The sequence below is a fragment of the Moschus berezovskii genome, chromosome 7, assembly GCF_049115385.1.
Source record: "Moschus berezovskii isolate FMDL1 chromosome 7, NW_MosBer_1.0, whole genome shotgun sequence".
In the NCBI taxonomy this organism is placed as follows: domain Eukaryota; kingdom Metazoa; phylum Chordata; class Mammalia; order Artiodactyla; family Moschidae; genus Moschus; species Moschus berezovskii.
Window position 1 is genome coordinate 108,193,299 of NC_142466.1, and position 17,645 is coordinate 108,210,943.

The window sequence follows — 17,645 nt, forward strand, 5'->3', positions numbered from 1 at the left end:
GACAGAGAGGCACAAGTTGAACCAAGGGAGGTCTTTAACCTCCAAGTGCACAAGAGAACACAGCTACCTCCCTGTAAAGTTTTAATACTGTTTACTGAAGTAGGTAATGGCAAGCCACTCCAGTACTCTTGCCTAGAAAATCCCATGGACGGAGGAGCCTGGTAGGCTGCAGTCCATGGGGTTGCTACAAGTCAGATGACTGAGCGACTTCACTTTCACTTTTCACTTTCACATTGGAGAAGGAAATGGCAACCCACTCCAGTGTTCTTGCCTGGAGAATCCAAGGAACAGGGGAGCCTGGTGGGCTGCCGTCTATGGGGTCGCACAGAGTCGGACATGACTGAAGCGACTTAGCAGCAGCAGAAGTAGGTAATATTCACTTCAACTTACAGATGAGGAAAACAGAGCCTAGAAGTCATTGAGAATGCTGACCAAGATTACAAAGGTAGGAAGTGGCAGGGCTCGGATTCACACTCCTGGTCCAACTGCAAACCCAAGGCTCCTTCTGAAGTGCTAAATTCCAAGGCTGAGGCGGAGAAAGTGGGCTGGGATGACACCAAGCCTTGCTGGACAGCTATGTAAACGTGACTGTGTGCCCTAAGCACACCAGTGCAGCAGGAATGGCCCCAACGCAGTCACCCCCTCAGGTACAGAGCAGCTGGAAGACCTAGAGGACCTCCAATGCTTAGTTCCAAGCCCCTCCTGAGAGTCCCTCTTATATCCAAAAGACCCCCTGATTCCTTAGAGTAAGTATCTCATTTTTGCTTACGCCACCTTACCACCGGATAAGTAAGTGAAAGTTGCTCAGTTGTGTCCGACTCTTTGTGACCCCATGGATTGTACAGTCCATGGAATTCTTCTCCAGGCCAGGATACTGGAGTGGATAGCCGTTCTCTTCTCCAGGGGATCTTCCCAACCCAGGAATCAGACCCAGGCCTCCCTCATTGCAGGCAGATTCCTTACCCACTGAGTCACCAGGGAAGCCCTCAGGGAAATTCACCTTACCACTGGGTCCAAACGCAAATGAACAGTCTTTGCCAAGAGGAAAAAAAAAACAGATCTACTTCCATTAAAGTACATTAAAACGGGCTTTCCTAGTGGTCCAGTGGTTAAGACCTCGCCTTCCACTGCAGGGGATGCAGGTTCAATCCCTGGTCAAGGAACCAAGATCCCACAGGCCTTACAGCCAGAAAACCCAAACTTAAAACAGAAGCAATATGGTAAGAGTAAAAGACTTTAAAAATGGTCGGCATTAAAAAAAAAAATCTTAGGGAAAAAAAGACATTAAAAAAGTAAGTAGCAGCTAGAACATGTAGCATATGCCTGGGGTGAATATCAAAGGAGACAGGAAGTCCTTCCCAACAGTGGACCAGTCCAGCCACAAAGGACCTTCTCGACCATGCATCACGTTACTCCCCACCAGCCATCCACACTGCAAGAGCTGCTTAAGTGTGCCATGTGTTCTTTCTGCCCAACTCTTGTTATCGACCTAGCCCCTCATCCAGGACTTCTCTCGCAACCTCTCCTGACCACCTCTCCATCTCCACATACGCACCTCTTCTCCATTTGAGGTCCAGCTCAAATGCTACACGCTTCACACTTACACATCCCATTCTGGCTCAACAAACTCTCAAAGCCCTTTTCTACATCTCCCCTGCACGTGTTATCTTTCGCTGCGCATTTTGCCGCTGGCCAATCTTCCTTCCCAAGACCGCACAGCTGTGAGATGTGCTTCCACATAATCATTTGTTCATCCGTCCCCAGAACTCCGCAGGCTGAGACAGCGTGACTTAGGCTCCTGATATCCCAGCGTTTAACTCAGTGCCTCACAGAAAGAAGCTGCTCGAGTGCCTGCTGGGTGTATGCAGTACTAATTCCTCATGCATTGGAAAAGCTATTTAGGTTGATACATCTGCAGCAAAGGAAAGGAAGGGATTGGTAGCACTTATTAACACATGACATCAGAATCTCTTGGGAAAAGGACTGTATGTTTTTAATATCGTGACAAGTGCTTAAGGCTTTTTTAAAAAAAGAAGAGGTGGAGAGAAATCCAGAAGGTTTGAAGGTGACAGATCTGTTCTGCTTCAAATAAGGAGGGGTACAGAAGTTATCGCAAAGAGAAGGATAGAAGGAAAAAAGAAAGATGGAAGGGGAGGACAGACCAGGAAAGGGCAGAAAGTCAAGGCCTTTCCCCATGACTCACTACATCTAAGAGTTAAGAGCTGCTTTAGAGCTAAGTGAATTCCTGAAATGCTTGGGGAAACGGGTGTGTCTATGTGTCTGTGTGTTATCTGTGTGTGTGTGGGGGGGGGGGTGTCACCAGTGAAACACCATAGGTTTCATGTCCAAATTAACAAGGGTGTGTATGTGTCTGTGTCTGTCTGTGTGTGTATCACCAGCGAAACACATGGGTCTCATGTCCAAACTGACAAGGGTGGAACCAAAACACTTTTTTTCAGAAATGGGGCCCAGAAGCTAAGAAAAGCATTAAGTTAAATTAAACTAAAAAATTCACAAAAATTGGATGTGATAGAATGCAAGGGTAGTGCAGTGAGTCCCTCTGGACTTTGACAATCTCTGCAATTAGGAGATAAAGGCTAAAACTACGAAGAACAAGGACGCCCTAGCTGGAATCTAGATTTTGTATGTAATACTCAATCTCTTCTGGTAGATCAATCTACCAGAATTAAAAAATCTAACCAAATACTAACTGGCAGTGACAGTCCACATCATCAGTTGAAACTCCCTGGTGGCTCAGATGGTAAGGCGTCTGCCTGCAATGTGAGAGACCTGGGTTTGATCCCTGGGTCAGGAAGATCCTCTGGAGAAAGAAATGGCAACCCACTCCAGCACTCTTGCCTGAAAAAGTCCATGGACGGAGGAGTCTGCAGTGGGCTGCAGTCAATGGGATCGCAAAGAGTCAGACACAACTTCACATCTGTTGATTTCTATATACCATTTTGGGTCACCAAATGTCACTCTAATACTTGGCAAAATCTAAATGAGGTCAGTAGGATACTTCTTTGGGAATTAATGCTTAGAACTGTGATGTCATTCTGTGTTTTTAAAGAGAGGCTTGCCCCTATTTCCCACTTTTTTTGTTAAGGAACTCATTAAACACAAATGTACCAAAAGGAAAATGTCAAGGAGTCCAGCAGTAAATACAAATACAGCAAGATGGGCGGGGGAGGGGGGAGGGGGGCGGGGAGTGGAAAGGTGGGAGGTGCGGAATCCATTCCCAGAAGGAGATAATCCACTATGGTGCCTGCGGCAGTTGCCTCCCTCCAGCCAGAGCAGCCAGTAGGCAGTAGCCAGTAGGCAGTAGGCAGAGAATCCAGCAGGCAGTAGATAAGAACCTTCTCAGGCAATGATGTCCTGAGCAGGAGGTTCCAGCTGACAAAGTCCCTGCTGAGACACCTTCGCCCCAGAACCAAGGCAATCAGACAAGTCATCTCCCTGTTCCCCAATCCACCAGTCTTAAATACCCCCAGGGCCCAAGCAGACACTCCCATGTGGAAACCCCTGCATCAGGATGCACTAGTGACTAGACTCTTTCCAGGGAAGCAAAAAGGGGCCTTTCTTCTTCAGCTACTTCAGAAGTCCTAGCCATCTGCATATGTCAGGCTACTTTAAGCCCACTACCAACCCATGATAGCGCAGAGCAATGCTATCCCCTCCCTGCTCACACACACAGGCCCTCACTCCCCCGCTGACCAACCCCTGCAACATCACACACAAAGAGGGTGGGGTGGAAGAAATCACAGTTGGCTTTGCAGGGCTGGGTCAAGTGAAGAAAAAGCAGTGCTCACCTGTACCCTAGATTTAATGAATGTGTGGCAAACTCCAGATGCACTGAGGCCCACAAACACTCCCAACCCCCAAAGAGGCCCTTTCCCCCAGAGATAGTCGCTGGCAGAGGCCCAGTCAGAAATCAGTGTTAGTAAACTGATGAGCAGAAAGATTAGTTCAGCTTATGAAAGTCGCCTTAAAGGAGACAATACATACTATGCAAGAGGTCAGACTGCATAAAAGTCAAATGTGTGCTGGTTGAGATCCACCCAAAGCGGTTAATTACTTATGACAATGCTCACTTGGATGTGTAAACTCTGGAAAGCATTTTATTTAAGTCATTATTTAAATCCCAGCATTTGTGGTTTGACCTGCTTGCCTTCAGTCTATTGTAATTAACACATCTATCCATGTAGGCCCAAAAGCTTGAAGAAAGAATCTAGGTGCAAATAATGAATTCATTTCATTCTCCTAAACCCTTTCCCCAACCTTTCAATTTTCCACTTCTCTGTTATGGAACAAAAATATGTGAAATAGCAAAAATAAACTCAAGTTTATTCGAAAGTTGAACTTTGGTTTATAAAATATTCCATTCATTCCATCACTCAAAATTCTACCTAAATGAATTAAGGCATCATACACCATTAGCAGCAACATATACACCAAGAAACAGTAGAATGAACTGGGTGAAGAGGAATCCAGTACTTAAACTGAAAGACAGCAACAAAATGTACCTTGGACTGAAGCTACAAAATCTCAGGTACTCATGGATATTGAACTCATAATATCAGGGAATTACAATCTGAATTTAGAGTTTCAATCACAGGACTATCCAATGTCACCCAAGAGTGAACCCGACACATACTCTTGTTCAGACTCAGAATGAAGTAGAATTAATGGCTTTTCCATCACAGTATATGTCAAAGTGGCAGAATTAGGAATGCCCAATTACCATGATGATGCCTTTCTCAATACCTCTTTTCATAAATAAAACAATTAAACCCATGATGAGACTCCTGGAGCACATAAAATCATACTTTTATAGTTGTGGTATACAATACTACTTGTGAACTAACACCCATACCCTTTTCCTTGCACTCACTGCTAAGTAACACCTTTAAGTTTTATCTTTTTCTTGCTAATTTTTTAAGTGTTAATGTTTATGTGATGACAGAGAATAGAAGCTTCACATAAATTAAAACTAATATGAACTTCACTGGTTCTCTCAGGACAGTCAGAGGAGAAAAACCCATGAAGATCTTGTGGGGGAAAGCTACTTGATAATTTATGCATTTTTAAATGCTACTATGAAAAATGCACACATCCTAAGGAACTAAATCTACTAACCTCTACAATCAATGTGATACATGGTTTATCCAGTCTTGACAAAAATCCTCTGGATCACCAATGGTATGTTCATCCACTCGTACATATGCAATTGTATAAAGAATCTATTATTTAGAACACCAGGGGGGAAAAAAAAACAATTAAAAGATTTATATTTATAGCTACCATTTAAAAGAACAAAATAAGCAATTTTCATTTTTATGCTAAGATCTCCTAATTTGATGCATGCCCTGCTTTTACAAATTCAGAATAAGGGGGGAAATTATAGTCATCACCAAACTGGAGATAGTAAGGAACATGTCCATAAATAAAATCTGGTGTGTAGAAATAAGGTCCTACTGTACGGGACAGGGAACTATATTCAATATCCTGTAATAAACCGTAATGTAAAATAACATGAAAAGGAATATGTGTAACAAGCACTTTGATGTACACCAGACACAACATTGTAAATCGAGTATGCTAAGTTAAAGAAAAATTGAATGTGTAGAAGTAATACGCCAATACTTTATATATTATATATATACACATACACACACACACACTGGTAGTTATTAAGGCTAAAAAACTCCAATAAACATACATATTGTGTGTGTAACATATAGATCATAAACATACAAAACTTTACATTAAAATTAGAACAAAGTGTCTGATTTATACCATACTTTTATAAGAGCACTGGTGGATGGGCACACATGTTATTAACACATTACAACAACTGAGAATGTAAATGGCTGATAGTCATTGCCCTGGGAAACCTCTGCCCTCTTTTGACACTTTTGATCCCCTTCCCTGGCTCTTTCTGACTTCCTCTCATCCTTATCTATGCAGAGCCCCCAGACAGCTGTCTTCTGGACAACGTGTCCACATCCCCCCAGTCTCCCAAGCCTCAGAATCAAAGTTCCCACACAATCCATACGCCCAGCACTATACCAAAGTCCTTAGCACATATCATCTCTTTTCACTCTTAGAACAACCCTGTAAAATAGCTCCATTATCCCACTTTACAAATGAGAAATCCAGGCCCAAAAGTTAGGTCCTTTGACATTAAAACTTAAAAGTGGCAGGGATTTCCCCAGTGGTCCAGTGGTTAAGAATCCACCTTTCAATGAAAGGTATGCGGGTTGGCTCCCTGGTCTGGGAACTGAGATCCCGCCCGCTGCAGGCCAACCAAGCCTGTGCCATGCTACTAGAGAGAAGCTTGCAAGTCGCAACTAAGCCCTGATGCAATCAAATAAATATTAAAAAAAAATAAAATGTGGCAAGGTCAGGATTCAAAACTAGTTCTGACTTCAAGGCCAGAGGTTTTAGTCACTATTCAAAACAAGTCTCCCTAGACAACTCAACGTGAGTGCCTCAATAATTTAACCCATTCATTCAACAAATGATTTACTATTTCTTGAACACAAACCTCTTCTCTCTTATCTCTACTCTTACCTCCCAAAATCTGTCCAGAGGCTACAGTCTCTCTCCCTGTAATCTCTCAGGTAGATTCTTGGAATCATCTCTAACTCCTCCAATGAATAACTCCCTACTATTCAGCCAATAGCTTCTGCCTATTTTCAGGATTTTAGATTATATTACCAGCCGAATCCACTTCCACTGTTCCAGTTCAGACCTTAAGCTCCCGCTAACTTGGCTACTGTAATATTTACCTTCCTTTTGGTCTTGCTGCTTTTGGTCTCTGGACCCTTGCAATCAATGTTAACATCACTGCCACCTGTTAAACTTATAAACGGATCTACTCATGTTACATCCCAGCCTTTGATGGTCCTCTACTGTCTACAGAACAAAGTTCAGACTAGTTGTGTTGGCATTCCTATGCAAGCCAGTCCCAACCTATCTTCCCAGCTTTACTTCCTACCACCATCCCTCACCAAGAATAATAATTTGTATAGAATGTAACTGTCTTTACTGTGCATTAACATGTATATTAAGCCTAACAACACTGAATTTCTTATGGGAAAGAAACAGAGAAACTTAGTAAGGTAATACAATTTGCTCAAGATCTCAAATTGTAAAAGGCAGAAAAGGCCAAGTCTCTTAACTCCAATCTTTAACTCCTTTCCCAGAACTTCATGCAGCCATCGTGTATCAGACTCACTTGAACTTTCCCTAAAAATACATATTTTTCAATCTCTGTGTCTTAGCTCAAGTAATGTTCCGTTAACCTGGACTCCTATTTCTCACCCCTTGACATTTCTAAAGAATTGTGTTAGACATTTTTCATTCCATACTTCCAATCAGTTATTTACATTTATATATAAACTTGCCTCTACACTGGGGTTTCCCTGGTGGCTCAGACGGTATAGACTCTGCCTGCAATGCAGGAGTCCAGGGTTTGATCCCTGGGTCGGGAAGATCCCCTGAAGGGAATGGCTACCCACTCCAGTATATTTGCCTGGAGAATTTCATGGACAGAGGAACCTGACAGGCTACAATCCATGGTGTCGCAAAGAGTCAGACATGACTGAGCAACTAACAAAAAAAACTACACTGAATGATAAGCTCTGTGAGGCCAGGACCATAAGCTAGTCACTCCATTTTTAAAGTCTGCTTATTGAACTGGAAAATGTGTGGGGAAAACAAGGCATGTAAGACAGCAAGCATCACAGCAGAGACTGGTCAGGACTGAAACCAGAGATCAGCACCTTGGATCAACCACTGGCAGTGCCTACACTTTTACCATCTATCTTCTGAACAAAGTCGAATGCCCAGTGCCGATCATTCTCGCCTCCATTGGCCCTTATGAAATATTACAAGTTACTGCAAGCAGAATTTAAAACAAGATGAGGTAGAAGTGAAAAACGACAAGTTATAAAAAGCAGAAATACCATCGTTATTTTCCATTCTAACCTTCCTTTTTGGCTAAGTAACCAAAACGGAGATGACACAAGCTTGATTTAGCCTGTTTACACAGCTCAGCTCAGCTGCATGCATGGCTGCCATTAAAACAGCCATCTCTCGGGGGCTCACAGACTCATGTTCACCTACACAACTACACATACAGCCTCCCCGTCTCATTCCCTAAAACAGCCACTAAGATGCCTGGCACTGGCAGAGACTCTCTCAGAAGACATATGACATGACGACTATCTAGCCAATGTTTGAAAACTAAAGTGGCTGTGTCAAGTGGTCAAGTTGAGTAGCATCAATATGTTTGAGAGTCCAGGCTGGTGCTCCTTCCTGAGTTGCCTTTACCCCAATGAAGAGCAGGTTCTAAGGATGCCTTAGAATTATACAGGCCAAAATATGAAACCATGAAACAGCTGACCAGGTGAAAAGTCTCAAATGCTTCCTCCCCTCAGTCAGAAATCTCCCTACCCACTGCTAAAATATAACTACAACGTCAACATTTCCATGCATTGGCAGAGGATAATTTTAGAAGAAAAACTAGTCCACATGCCTTGCACTGAATTTCATCCCATTCCAAACAGTTACATTACCTTAAATATAAAGAAAGAAAACTACAGACTGTGATCTTAAGTAATTTACAAACCAGATTTCAGAACTGCCTTTAACAGTCAGAAATAATCGTTCTCTATTTCAGCATCTTCCCCAAAAATCTATTATGTCATATTCAATGAACATCAGAATCTTATAACATTTTATACACTATAAGAGGTTTCTTCTGGAGGCTAGCAAGGCATCGGGGAAGAAGGCATGCTGATCTTCTTATAAACTGTACTTTCCCTTCCAGAGACAGCAGTACAGCAGCAGCACAGGATTAACATAAACTCGGGAATCAAAGAATCTGAGTTCAAGCCCCGGCTCTGTAATATGAGGACAGCTCCACCAGACAATAATAGTACTAAAGTCACAGGGTTGTAAGGATTCAATCACTTAATACATACAAAGTGATCAGAACACAACAGTAAGCTCTCAATAAACATTAGCTTTACCATTGTTCTATTTCAATCACCTGATTCAAAGTGACAATGACAGGATATTTGTGAAAGGATAAAAAATTTTAACAAATTCCAACCCAAGATTATCCTGCTTACCTTTTGGCAACCTTCATACATGATACCACTCCATGACACTACTCGGAAGAAAAGAAAGAGAGGGAGAAGGAGAAAGAAAAGAGAAGAGAAAGAGAGGAGTAAAAGACAAGCCTACCCACCAGTTCTCCTCCTCAGGAGCTCCTAGAGTGTGGGAGCAGATACGACTGAGAGCAGCTACAGATTCCATTTAAATTTTTAACATGCATATCACTTCAAGTGCAATGGTAAAACGCAATGATTTAAAATCTATCGAAAGGCAGTGTTACCAGCTACACATCTCAAAATAACAAACCTGAGGACCAAACCTGTTAATATTACTCTAGTATAATCTATAACAACTCATATAGTTTGGTCCTGACTTATCTCTTTACATGGATGCTTCCTCTTTCTTCTCAATAGTATTTTAATTCCATCAGCAGACTTTCATGTTTCTTTTGTCGCCCATAGCAGTGTTAAAAAGCAGTCAGATAACTGGATTCAAGTAACATGTAGCTGAGAATTTAGGAATGCATCTGACTTCATCTCTTCATCAGCATGAACACTCTACGACAGGGGTCCTCAACCTCCAGTATCCTATTAGGAAGCCAGCCACGCAGCAGGAGGTGAGCTGCAGGCAAGCAAGGCTTCATCTGTACTGACAGCCACTCCCCATCGCTCACATTACCACCTGAGCTCCGCCTTCTGTCAGATCAGCATTTGATTCTCAAAGTGGTGCAAATCCTACTGTGAACTGTGCATGCAAACGATCTAGTGTGCTCCTTCCTTAGGAGAATCACCCCAAAACCACTCCCCACCTCCAGTCCATGGAAAAATTGTCTTCCACAAAACCGGTCCCAGGTGCCCAAAAGGCGGAGGCTTACTGCTCTAAGGTACACCGAGGTACACGGTCTAAAGGCTGGCTACCAATACCCGTGAGCCATTTGCGATCCAACTCTAACTCTACCACCTACGAGCTGTGGGATCTTGGGACTCTAAAATGCCTGTTTTCCATGCCATAAAACAGCAGTAATAACTTCACCTACCTCTTAGGATTATATTGACAAACAAAACAATATATTCAAAGCACTTAAAACAATGCTAGTGCTGAAATACTGAAGTGTACTGCTGTCTCCAATTCACTCTGAAATGCATAAAGATAAGATGGATTGAGTACTTAATGCCACTGTACACTTAAAAACGGTTAAGACGGTAAATTTTGTTACGTATGTGTATCTTACCACAATCTTTTTTTAAACAAAATTAATAAAATAATTAAAATAACATTTTAAAATGTGGCTTGAAAATGGACAGATATGTGATAAAGCCAGTAGAGAAATATCATATGTAGAATCTAGGTAGTGGGATATGAAGGTTTACTTTCAACTTTTCTGTATGTTTGTGAAAGTTTTTATAATAAAATACAGGGGGGGAGGGAACAATGCTGGCATCCAGTAGTTTGCTTTTATTATCATCTACTGGGGCTTCCCTGGTGGCTCAGATGGTAAAGAATCCGTGTGCCAATGCAGGAGATGTGCTGTTCAATCGATTGGGTCGGAAAGACCCCCTGAAGAAGAAAACAGCAACCCACTCCAGTATTTCTGCCTGGGAAATCCCATGGACAGAAGACCCCGGTGGGCTACAGTCTATAGGGTCACACAGAGCCAGACACGATTGAGCAACTAAGCATACAGCACACACATCATCTACTAGTCATAAATAACAACCAGCAAATATTCAGATACTTAGCTCCTTTGTTTTAAAAGCCATCTCTCCTTTTATTACAGCCTTTATGAAACTGAAAGTGATTTAAGTTCCTTATATATATATGCAGTATGTATGACTGTGATTTCAAGGTAAATTATTCTAAGGTATCAACTACCAAGTATCCAATCTCTCCTTAAATACAGAAACCAAGTCAACAGACATCTGTGGTCAATGACTGGGGATTTGACCAAACAGAACAATGAAAAGGCAAGGACTGCAATAACTTCCTCCTAACTTTTCCAGTAGCTGCGAAAGCCAAAAAATTCCTTAACCAGAAGAACTACAAACATCTTAACAGGTACTTGATGTACAGGAGTACACTGCATGTATACAAAAATATCAAGCCACTTAAGAACGAGATCCAATTCTTCCTCAAGTTTTGTTCCCCATTCCAACTAGTAATTAACAGTTTAATGTGTTTAGTGATATAACATGAATTCAGGTATCTTGCAGTGGAACAAGTTAAAAAGTCAGACCACCTCACACTCCTTGGGATGGCTGCTATCAAAAGTATAGAAAATAACAAGTGTTGGCAAGGTTCTAGAAAAAACTGGAGCCCTTTGTTTACTGCTGGTGGGAACATAAAATGATATAGCCACTGTGGAAAACAGGATGGCAGTTCCCAAAAACATTAAAAATAGAATTATCACATCATACAACAATCCCACTTTTGGGTACACATAGAAAAGAACTGGAAGCACGATCTCAAAGAGATTCATGCACATTCATATTCACAGCAGCAACAGTCACAACAGAGAAAACATACCAGCGCGTCCATCGACGGATGAGTGGATGAGAGAATATGATATACACGTACCATGGAACATTAGCCTTAAAAAGGAAGAAAACCCTGTCACATGGCACAGCATGGATGAACCCTAAGGATACTATGCCAGATGAAATAAGCCAGTCACAAAAAGACAAATCTTGTATGAGTCCACTTACATGAGATACCTAGAGACGTCAAAATCAGAGAGACAGAAAGTAGAATGGAGGCTGTCAGGGGCTGGGAGGAGGAGGAGGAGGGATTTAGTGAGCAGTGAACTTCAGTTTTGCAAGATGAAAAGTATTCTCAAGGTAAATGGTGGTGATGGTTGCATAACAATATGAATGTCCTTAAGACCACTGGCCTGCACAGTTAAAAATGGTTATGACGGTAAATTTCATGGTACGTTTATTTTACCACAATAACAAAAAATGGAAGAAAAAAGATCAGGGAGCTGACCTCCCCAGAAGGCCTGGTGGTGCTCCAGCTTGGCAATAACAGGCAAGCAATCAACTCTGTGATAATCAGCCCCTGTCTATTTCTAACCACCGCAAGAGACCTTATCTACCCAGACTCTGCATCCTACCCAGGGTCACACCAATTCTTTATTTCAGCTTCAAAATGACCAAACACCACTGCTGCTACACCAGTTTTGTGTCAAAGCAGCAAGGAAATTTAACTCTCTAAACTCGCCTCTTCTTTAAAACAAGGATAATTTCTACCTACCTGCTTTAGTAGGCTGTTACGAGGGGAAAAGTGAGATCATGCATATTAAAGGAGCTTTAAACAGCCAAAGACCAAAGAAACAGAAATTATTATTATGTGTACAGCTACTTTCATATGGAAATTGAGAGAGGGGGCTGTAACAACAGAAACTTCCCAAGGCTTGCGACACCTGTCCCAGGTTTCATTCCATTTAAAACTCAGAGCATCCCTAATAATACCTTTCTTGTTTTTGATCATAAACTGTAGGACACGCAGAGAAACCCAACACTTCAACTTAAAGCTTCACCTCCAAACACCCCCAAACGCAATCAGAAATTATCTTACAGGTCCTAGGAAAATTCGATTTTTTTTTTGACCCCCAGCGTGGGCCTGCGGCGCCCGGGAACTACACTTCCCACAAAGCACCGAGGCGAACCCGGGCGGCGGGCGGAGCGGCCTGCGATTCAGGGTGACCACCGCTCTCCCCGAACGTGGATCGCCGTCCCCCGGAAAACTGCAGCGTTTAAGGTCAAGTGTGCAGCGGCTCTCCGCTCCCAGAGCGCTGTCACCCCGAGGCTTCCCCTGCAGCTAGCGCCGCGACCCTCTCTGCCCTCCCGTCCTTCCTGCTCCGCCTGAGGGTCACCGCCTATCCGTGACCTTTCCGCCGATTTCCAGAGTGTCACAACACGGCACCTTCTCCCCCTTCGCGAAAGCGCTATTTCCAGAACTCGCCCCACGGTCAGGGCCGGAGGCGGCCACGGAGGGGTCAGGCGGGACGGTGGGCACGGCCCGCCACCCTGGGGCTCCGGCCGCTCCGCCAGCGCAGCCCCCGCGGGCAGGGGGGCTGGGCTTCCCCCCGCTCCACACCGAGCCGAGGCGGCTCGCGCACAGAGGGCTCCTCCCGGGGCTCCGGTTTCAATTTCGCAACGTGACGGTGCAAAGCTGAGGCCTACAGACGCCGGCGGCGGCGGCGGCGGCGGCCCGCCCGCCCACCAGGCCCGAGCGCCCCAGCCCCCCACACGCCGCCGCCGCCGCCGCCCGCCCGCCCGTCCGGCCCGGCGACCCGACCCGCCCGGCCGGCCCCGGCCGCCGCCGCCCCCCACCCCCGGCGCGGCGCCGGCTCCGGCTCGCGGCCGCGGGCCGGCCGTGGCACTTACTCAGCTCGTCCTGGGAGGCGGAGGCGGCGGCCGCAGCCATGTTGCGCCGGGGAGCGAGGGAGGGGCCGGAGGGGGAGGGCGCGGCGGGCGGCGCGGGGGGCTCGCCGCGCGCGGTGCGGCGGGGGCCGGGAGCCGCCTCCGGTCGCTCGGCGTGGGCCGCGCGAGGCCCGCCCGCCCGCCGCCGCCTGCGTCCTCCTCGCTGCTCGCGTCGCTCTCGCCGTGCCCCGCGCGAGCGCTCCCGCAGCCCGGCGCCTCTGCGGAGCCGCCGCCGTCCGTCGGCCGAGTCCCCCGTGCGCCCAGGCCGCGCGGCGGCTCTGCGGCTCCGCGCCGCGCTCGCCCGACTCACGCCGGTTTTATATTTAGAAAGAGCTGAGCCATCCTCCCAGCGGCCCCCCCGCCGGGCCCCTCGCGCGCCCGCCCGCCCTCGCTCGCTCGCGGCTCGTCCTGCCCACCTGCCGCCGCCCGCCCCGCGCGCGGGAGCCGGCCCCGCGAGCGCTCCCCGCGCGGACCCGGCACGCGGCGGCCCAGCGGCCGGCCCGGCCCAGCGGCTCCCTCGCCCGCCCCTCCGCGCCCGCTGAGCCCGCGGCGGCCCCGGAGCGGAGCAGACGCGCGGGCCTCTGACCTGAGTCCGAGCCGGTCTCCATGCCGGGGATGCTGCGCGCGGCGCCGCAGCGCGGGCGCCCACAAGTGAGGCGAGCGGCGGGCTCGGCCCCCGGGGAGCCGCGCGCCGCCGTCCGCGAGGGGCTTGGCCGATCTGGCCCGGGCTGCCCCGGCCGGGGGGACTCCTCGAGGCCGGGCCGGAGCTGTTTCTGGGAAGGTCTGTGGCTGTCACGTTGGCTGATCCCGACCTGGAGAAACACGCCCGTCCAAAGGAAGAGACGTGGACTCGGGAAAGTAGAGCTGGGTTCGGAGTCGGCGGGAGGAAGCCCCGCCCTGCGCCTCCCGCCGAACTTCTCAGCCCTGCCGCTGACTCAGTCCCGGGCGAGCCCCGGCGCGGCGATCGGCCACGACCCTGCTCGCTGGGCTGCTTTTATACTTGAAGGCAGTCGTAGCGTGTAGGTTTCTGATGCTGTTAGGAACTAGGACTCCCAGTGAGGGAAGATCACTACTCCAAGTAAAAGTTCAATAAGCTAGGATTTTCTAAGTTCAAATGCAAGTTTCTATGCTCACAGGAGCTGTTTTCTTACATTTTTGTTGTAATCCCTACGTTCTTTTTGGTAACCCGAGTGACTGAGTTTGACTATAGTGATTTAAACTTTACGCCTTGTTTGTCCGTGACGTCACTTAGTTAAGGCGTTTGCATAATTGCTTTACTTCAAGTGAGAGTACTGGCAGAACAAATTAGGTACAAGATCAGGTACAGGTTTTGTGTGTATAAGAAGAAATTAAGATCCTAAATGAGTTATCCCTAAAAGAAATCTATGAAAACCTAGTTAATGTCTTGAAAAATGAATACGTACCATTCCAGATGTAACTTGTGCAAGTACAAGATACTTACACAATAGTAAAGACGTGTATGTCCTTTATTGCTTTTATTATAGAAATTACACACGATCTTTGCAAAAATTTTAAATATTCAGAATTCAAAATTGAAAGTGAAAGAAAGCCCTTGCGCCGTCCCACCATCCCACTCCCCAGAGAAAACTACAGGTTAACGGGTACACTTGAGGGTGCATCCTCCAAGGCCTTGTATCTGTATACACATGTCTAAAGCCCCCAAAATAAACAGGTGGGGAGGGAGTTCAGATTCATGGTAAAAGTTCTGTATCGCTGTTTTTCACCTGTAAACATTGTGCCACGTTAACTCAAAAAGCTCTACACCACAACCACTGTTTTTGTTGATGACTTACTTCATAGTATGTTCCCTTTTTTTGAGGACGTTTTGCTTCTTTTATTTGATGGTGACATGAAAATCGATGAACTATTTGCAAACAAAACAATACTGAAGATATGAAGTAGTTTGTCCCCCACCTCCCTGCTCACCATCCCCTCATCTTACCTACTGGAGATAACTCCTGTTGACAGCTTGGTGTATACAACCTTTCCGGATCATTTCTATGAATGTATAGCATGACTACCAAGGACTAGTATGGGGAAATTTTCACTTCCCAAAACCTCCAGTAGATCCTTTTAAAGCTTCCCCTCCTCCCAAGTATAAGTGTGTGTGCTCAATCACCAGTGTATCAGACTCTCTGTGACCTCCAAAGTATAGAATCTAAGTTTAAAAAAAAAGTCTTTTGTAATTTTGACTTCCAAACAAGGCCAGTTAGCAACTTATAAATTCCTCCCATGTAGAAATTCCAGATTCCCACATGTGTGCAAATCACATATAGGTATATTCATTCTCACAAAAATGGAATCCTATGATGTGTGTTCTGTAACTTTACCTTTCAAACAATATATCACAGGTATCCTTCTTTATTAGTAATAATAGCTAATACTAACTAATTGTGCCAGACACTACTTAAAGTGCTTTGCTTGGATGAATTTGTTTAATCCTTACAATGATCTTATGAAGTAGGAATTTTTATGAGATAAGATGATTGAGGAACGACTCTAAAGTGCCAGAAACTAGTAAGTGGTTAAGGAGGAGTTTGAACGCAAATAGCATGGCTCTAGAATTTGCATTCTTAACCACACTGACCTATATGTGGAGAACTACCTTATTCTTTTAAATGACTGCATGATAGTCTTCTTTACAAAGACTTGCAAAAAAAAAAAAAGAAAACCTTCATGATAAGTACATGACAAAATTTAATGATTCCCCTACTGATGAGCATTTAGGTTTCTGCAAAATTGCTACTATTACACATTCCTATATCTTTATGAAGTCACACATTTCTGTATGTAGACTTGGAATTGTTAGGCGGGAAAATGGCTCTAACATTTCATTATATACTGTACTTTATAGCAGTTTATAATGTGTCTAAGCTTTTTTTTTTTAATAGTTGCTTCTCCCTTCAAACTATTAATACTGCATTTTCCCCACTAAATAGTATCATCCTCTTACTAGGCACTTTGGTTTTGAAAAGTAGCCTTGAGATACTTCCTGTCTAGAATTTACTTCAATTTTAAAAAACAGACAAGAAAGACCCTCATGGACTGTTGGTGAGAACGGAAATTGGTGCAGCCACTATGGAAAATAGTATGGAGGTTCCTCAAAAAATTGAAAATTGGGGAATTCTCTCGAGGTCCAATGGTTAGCACTCCGTGTTACCACTGCTAGGGTTCAATCCTTGGTCGCAGAATTAAAATCCTACAACTGGCACGGTGCAGCCAAAAAAAAAATTTTTTTTTAATAGAACTACCATACAATCCAGCAACTTCACTTATGGATATTTACCTGAAAAAGACAAAAACACTAATTCACAAAGATATATGCACCCCAAGGTTCATAGAAGCATTAATTACAATAGCCAAGATACAGAAGCAACCTAAGTGTCCATCAATAGATGAATGTGTAAAGAAATGGATATATGTGTATGGGAATAGTATTCAGCCATTAAAAATTTTTTGCCATTGGCAACAACATGGATGATTATAGGTGGCTTTATGCTAAAGGTTCATCTAGTCAAAGCTATGGTTTTTCCAGTAGTCATGTATGGATGTGAGAGTTAGACTATAAAGAAAACTGAGCGCTGAAGAATTGATGCTTTTGAACTGTGGTGTTAGAGAAGACTCTTGAGAGTACCTTGGACTGAAGGAGATCCAACCAGTCCATCCTAAAGGAAATCAGTCCTGAATATTCATTGGAAGGATTGATGCTGAAGCTGAAACTCTTAATTCTTTGGCCACCTGATGCAAAGAACTGACTCATTGGCAAAAACCCTGATGCTGGGAAAGATTGAAGGCAGGAGGAGAAGGGGACAACAGAGGATGGGATGGTTAAATGGCATCACCAACTGGATGGACATGAGTTGAGCAAGCTCGGGCAGTTAGTGATGGACAGGGAAGCCTGGTGCGCTGCAGTTCAGGGGTCACAAAGAGTCAGACACGACTGAGCGACTGAACTGAACTATGCTAAGTGAAATAAGACAGAGAAAGACAAATACTGTATGACCTCACTTACATGTGTCATCTAAAAGGCAAAACAAAGAAAAAATGAAAGCTGACTCATAGAACAAACAGGTGATG

The 17,645-nt window shown here is 44.9% G+C and overlaps 1 protein-coding gene across 3 annotated transcripts in view; it reads right to left on the bottom strand.

Moving 5' to 3' along the window:
- Positions 1-14,393, bottom strand: part of ECPAS (Ecm29 proteasome adaptor and scaffold) — a 111,009-nt gene extending 96,616 nt beyond the window's left edge. The window contains exons 1-2 of one of the 3 annotated variants that reach the window (XM_055427577.2): positions 13,512-13,817; positions 5,137-5,240 (exon numbers count right to left, since the gene is read on the bottom strand). In XM_055427577.2, the coding sequence (XP_055283552.1) occupies positions 5,137-5,158 (22 nt within the window). In that variant the 5' untranslated portion in view covers positions 5,159-5,240; positions 13,512-13,817. Of the gene's footprint in view, positions 1-5,136; positions 5,241-13,511; positions 13,818-14,133 lie in introns of those variants that run through there. The other 2 variants (XM_055427579.2, XM_055427576.2) reach the window with 2 other exon arrangements.
- Between the last annotated feature and the right edge of the window lie 3,252 nt (positions 14,394-17,645).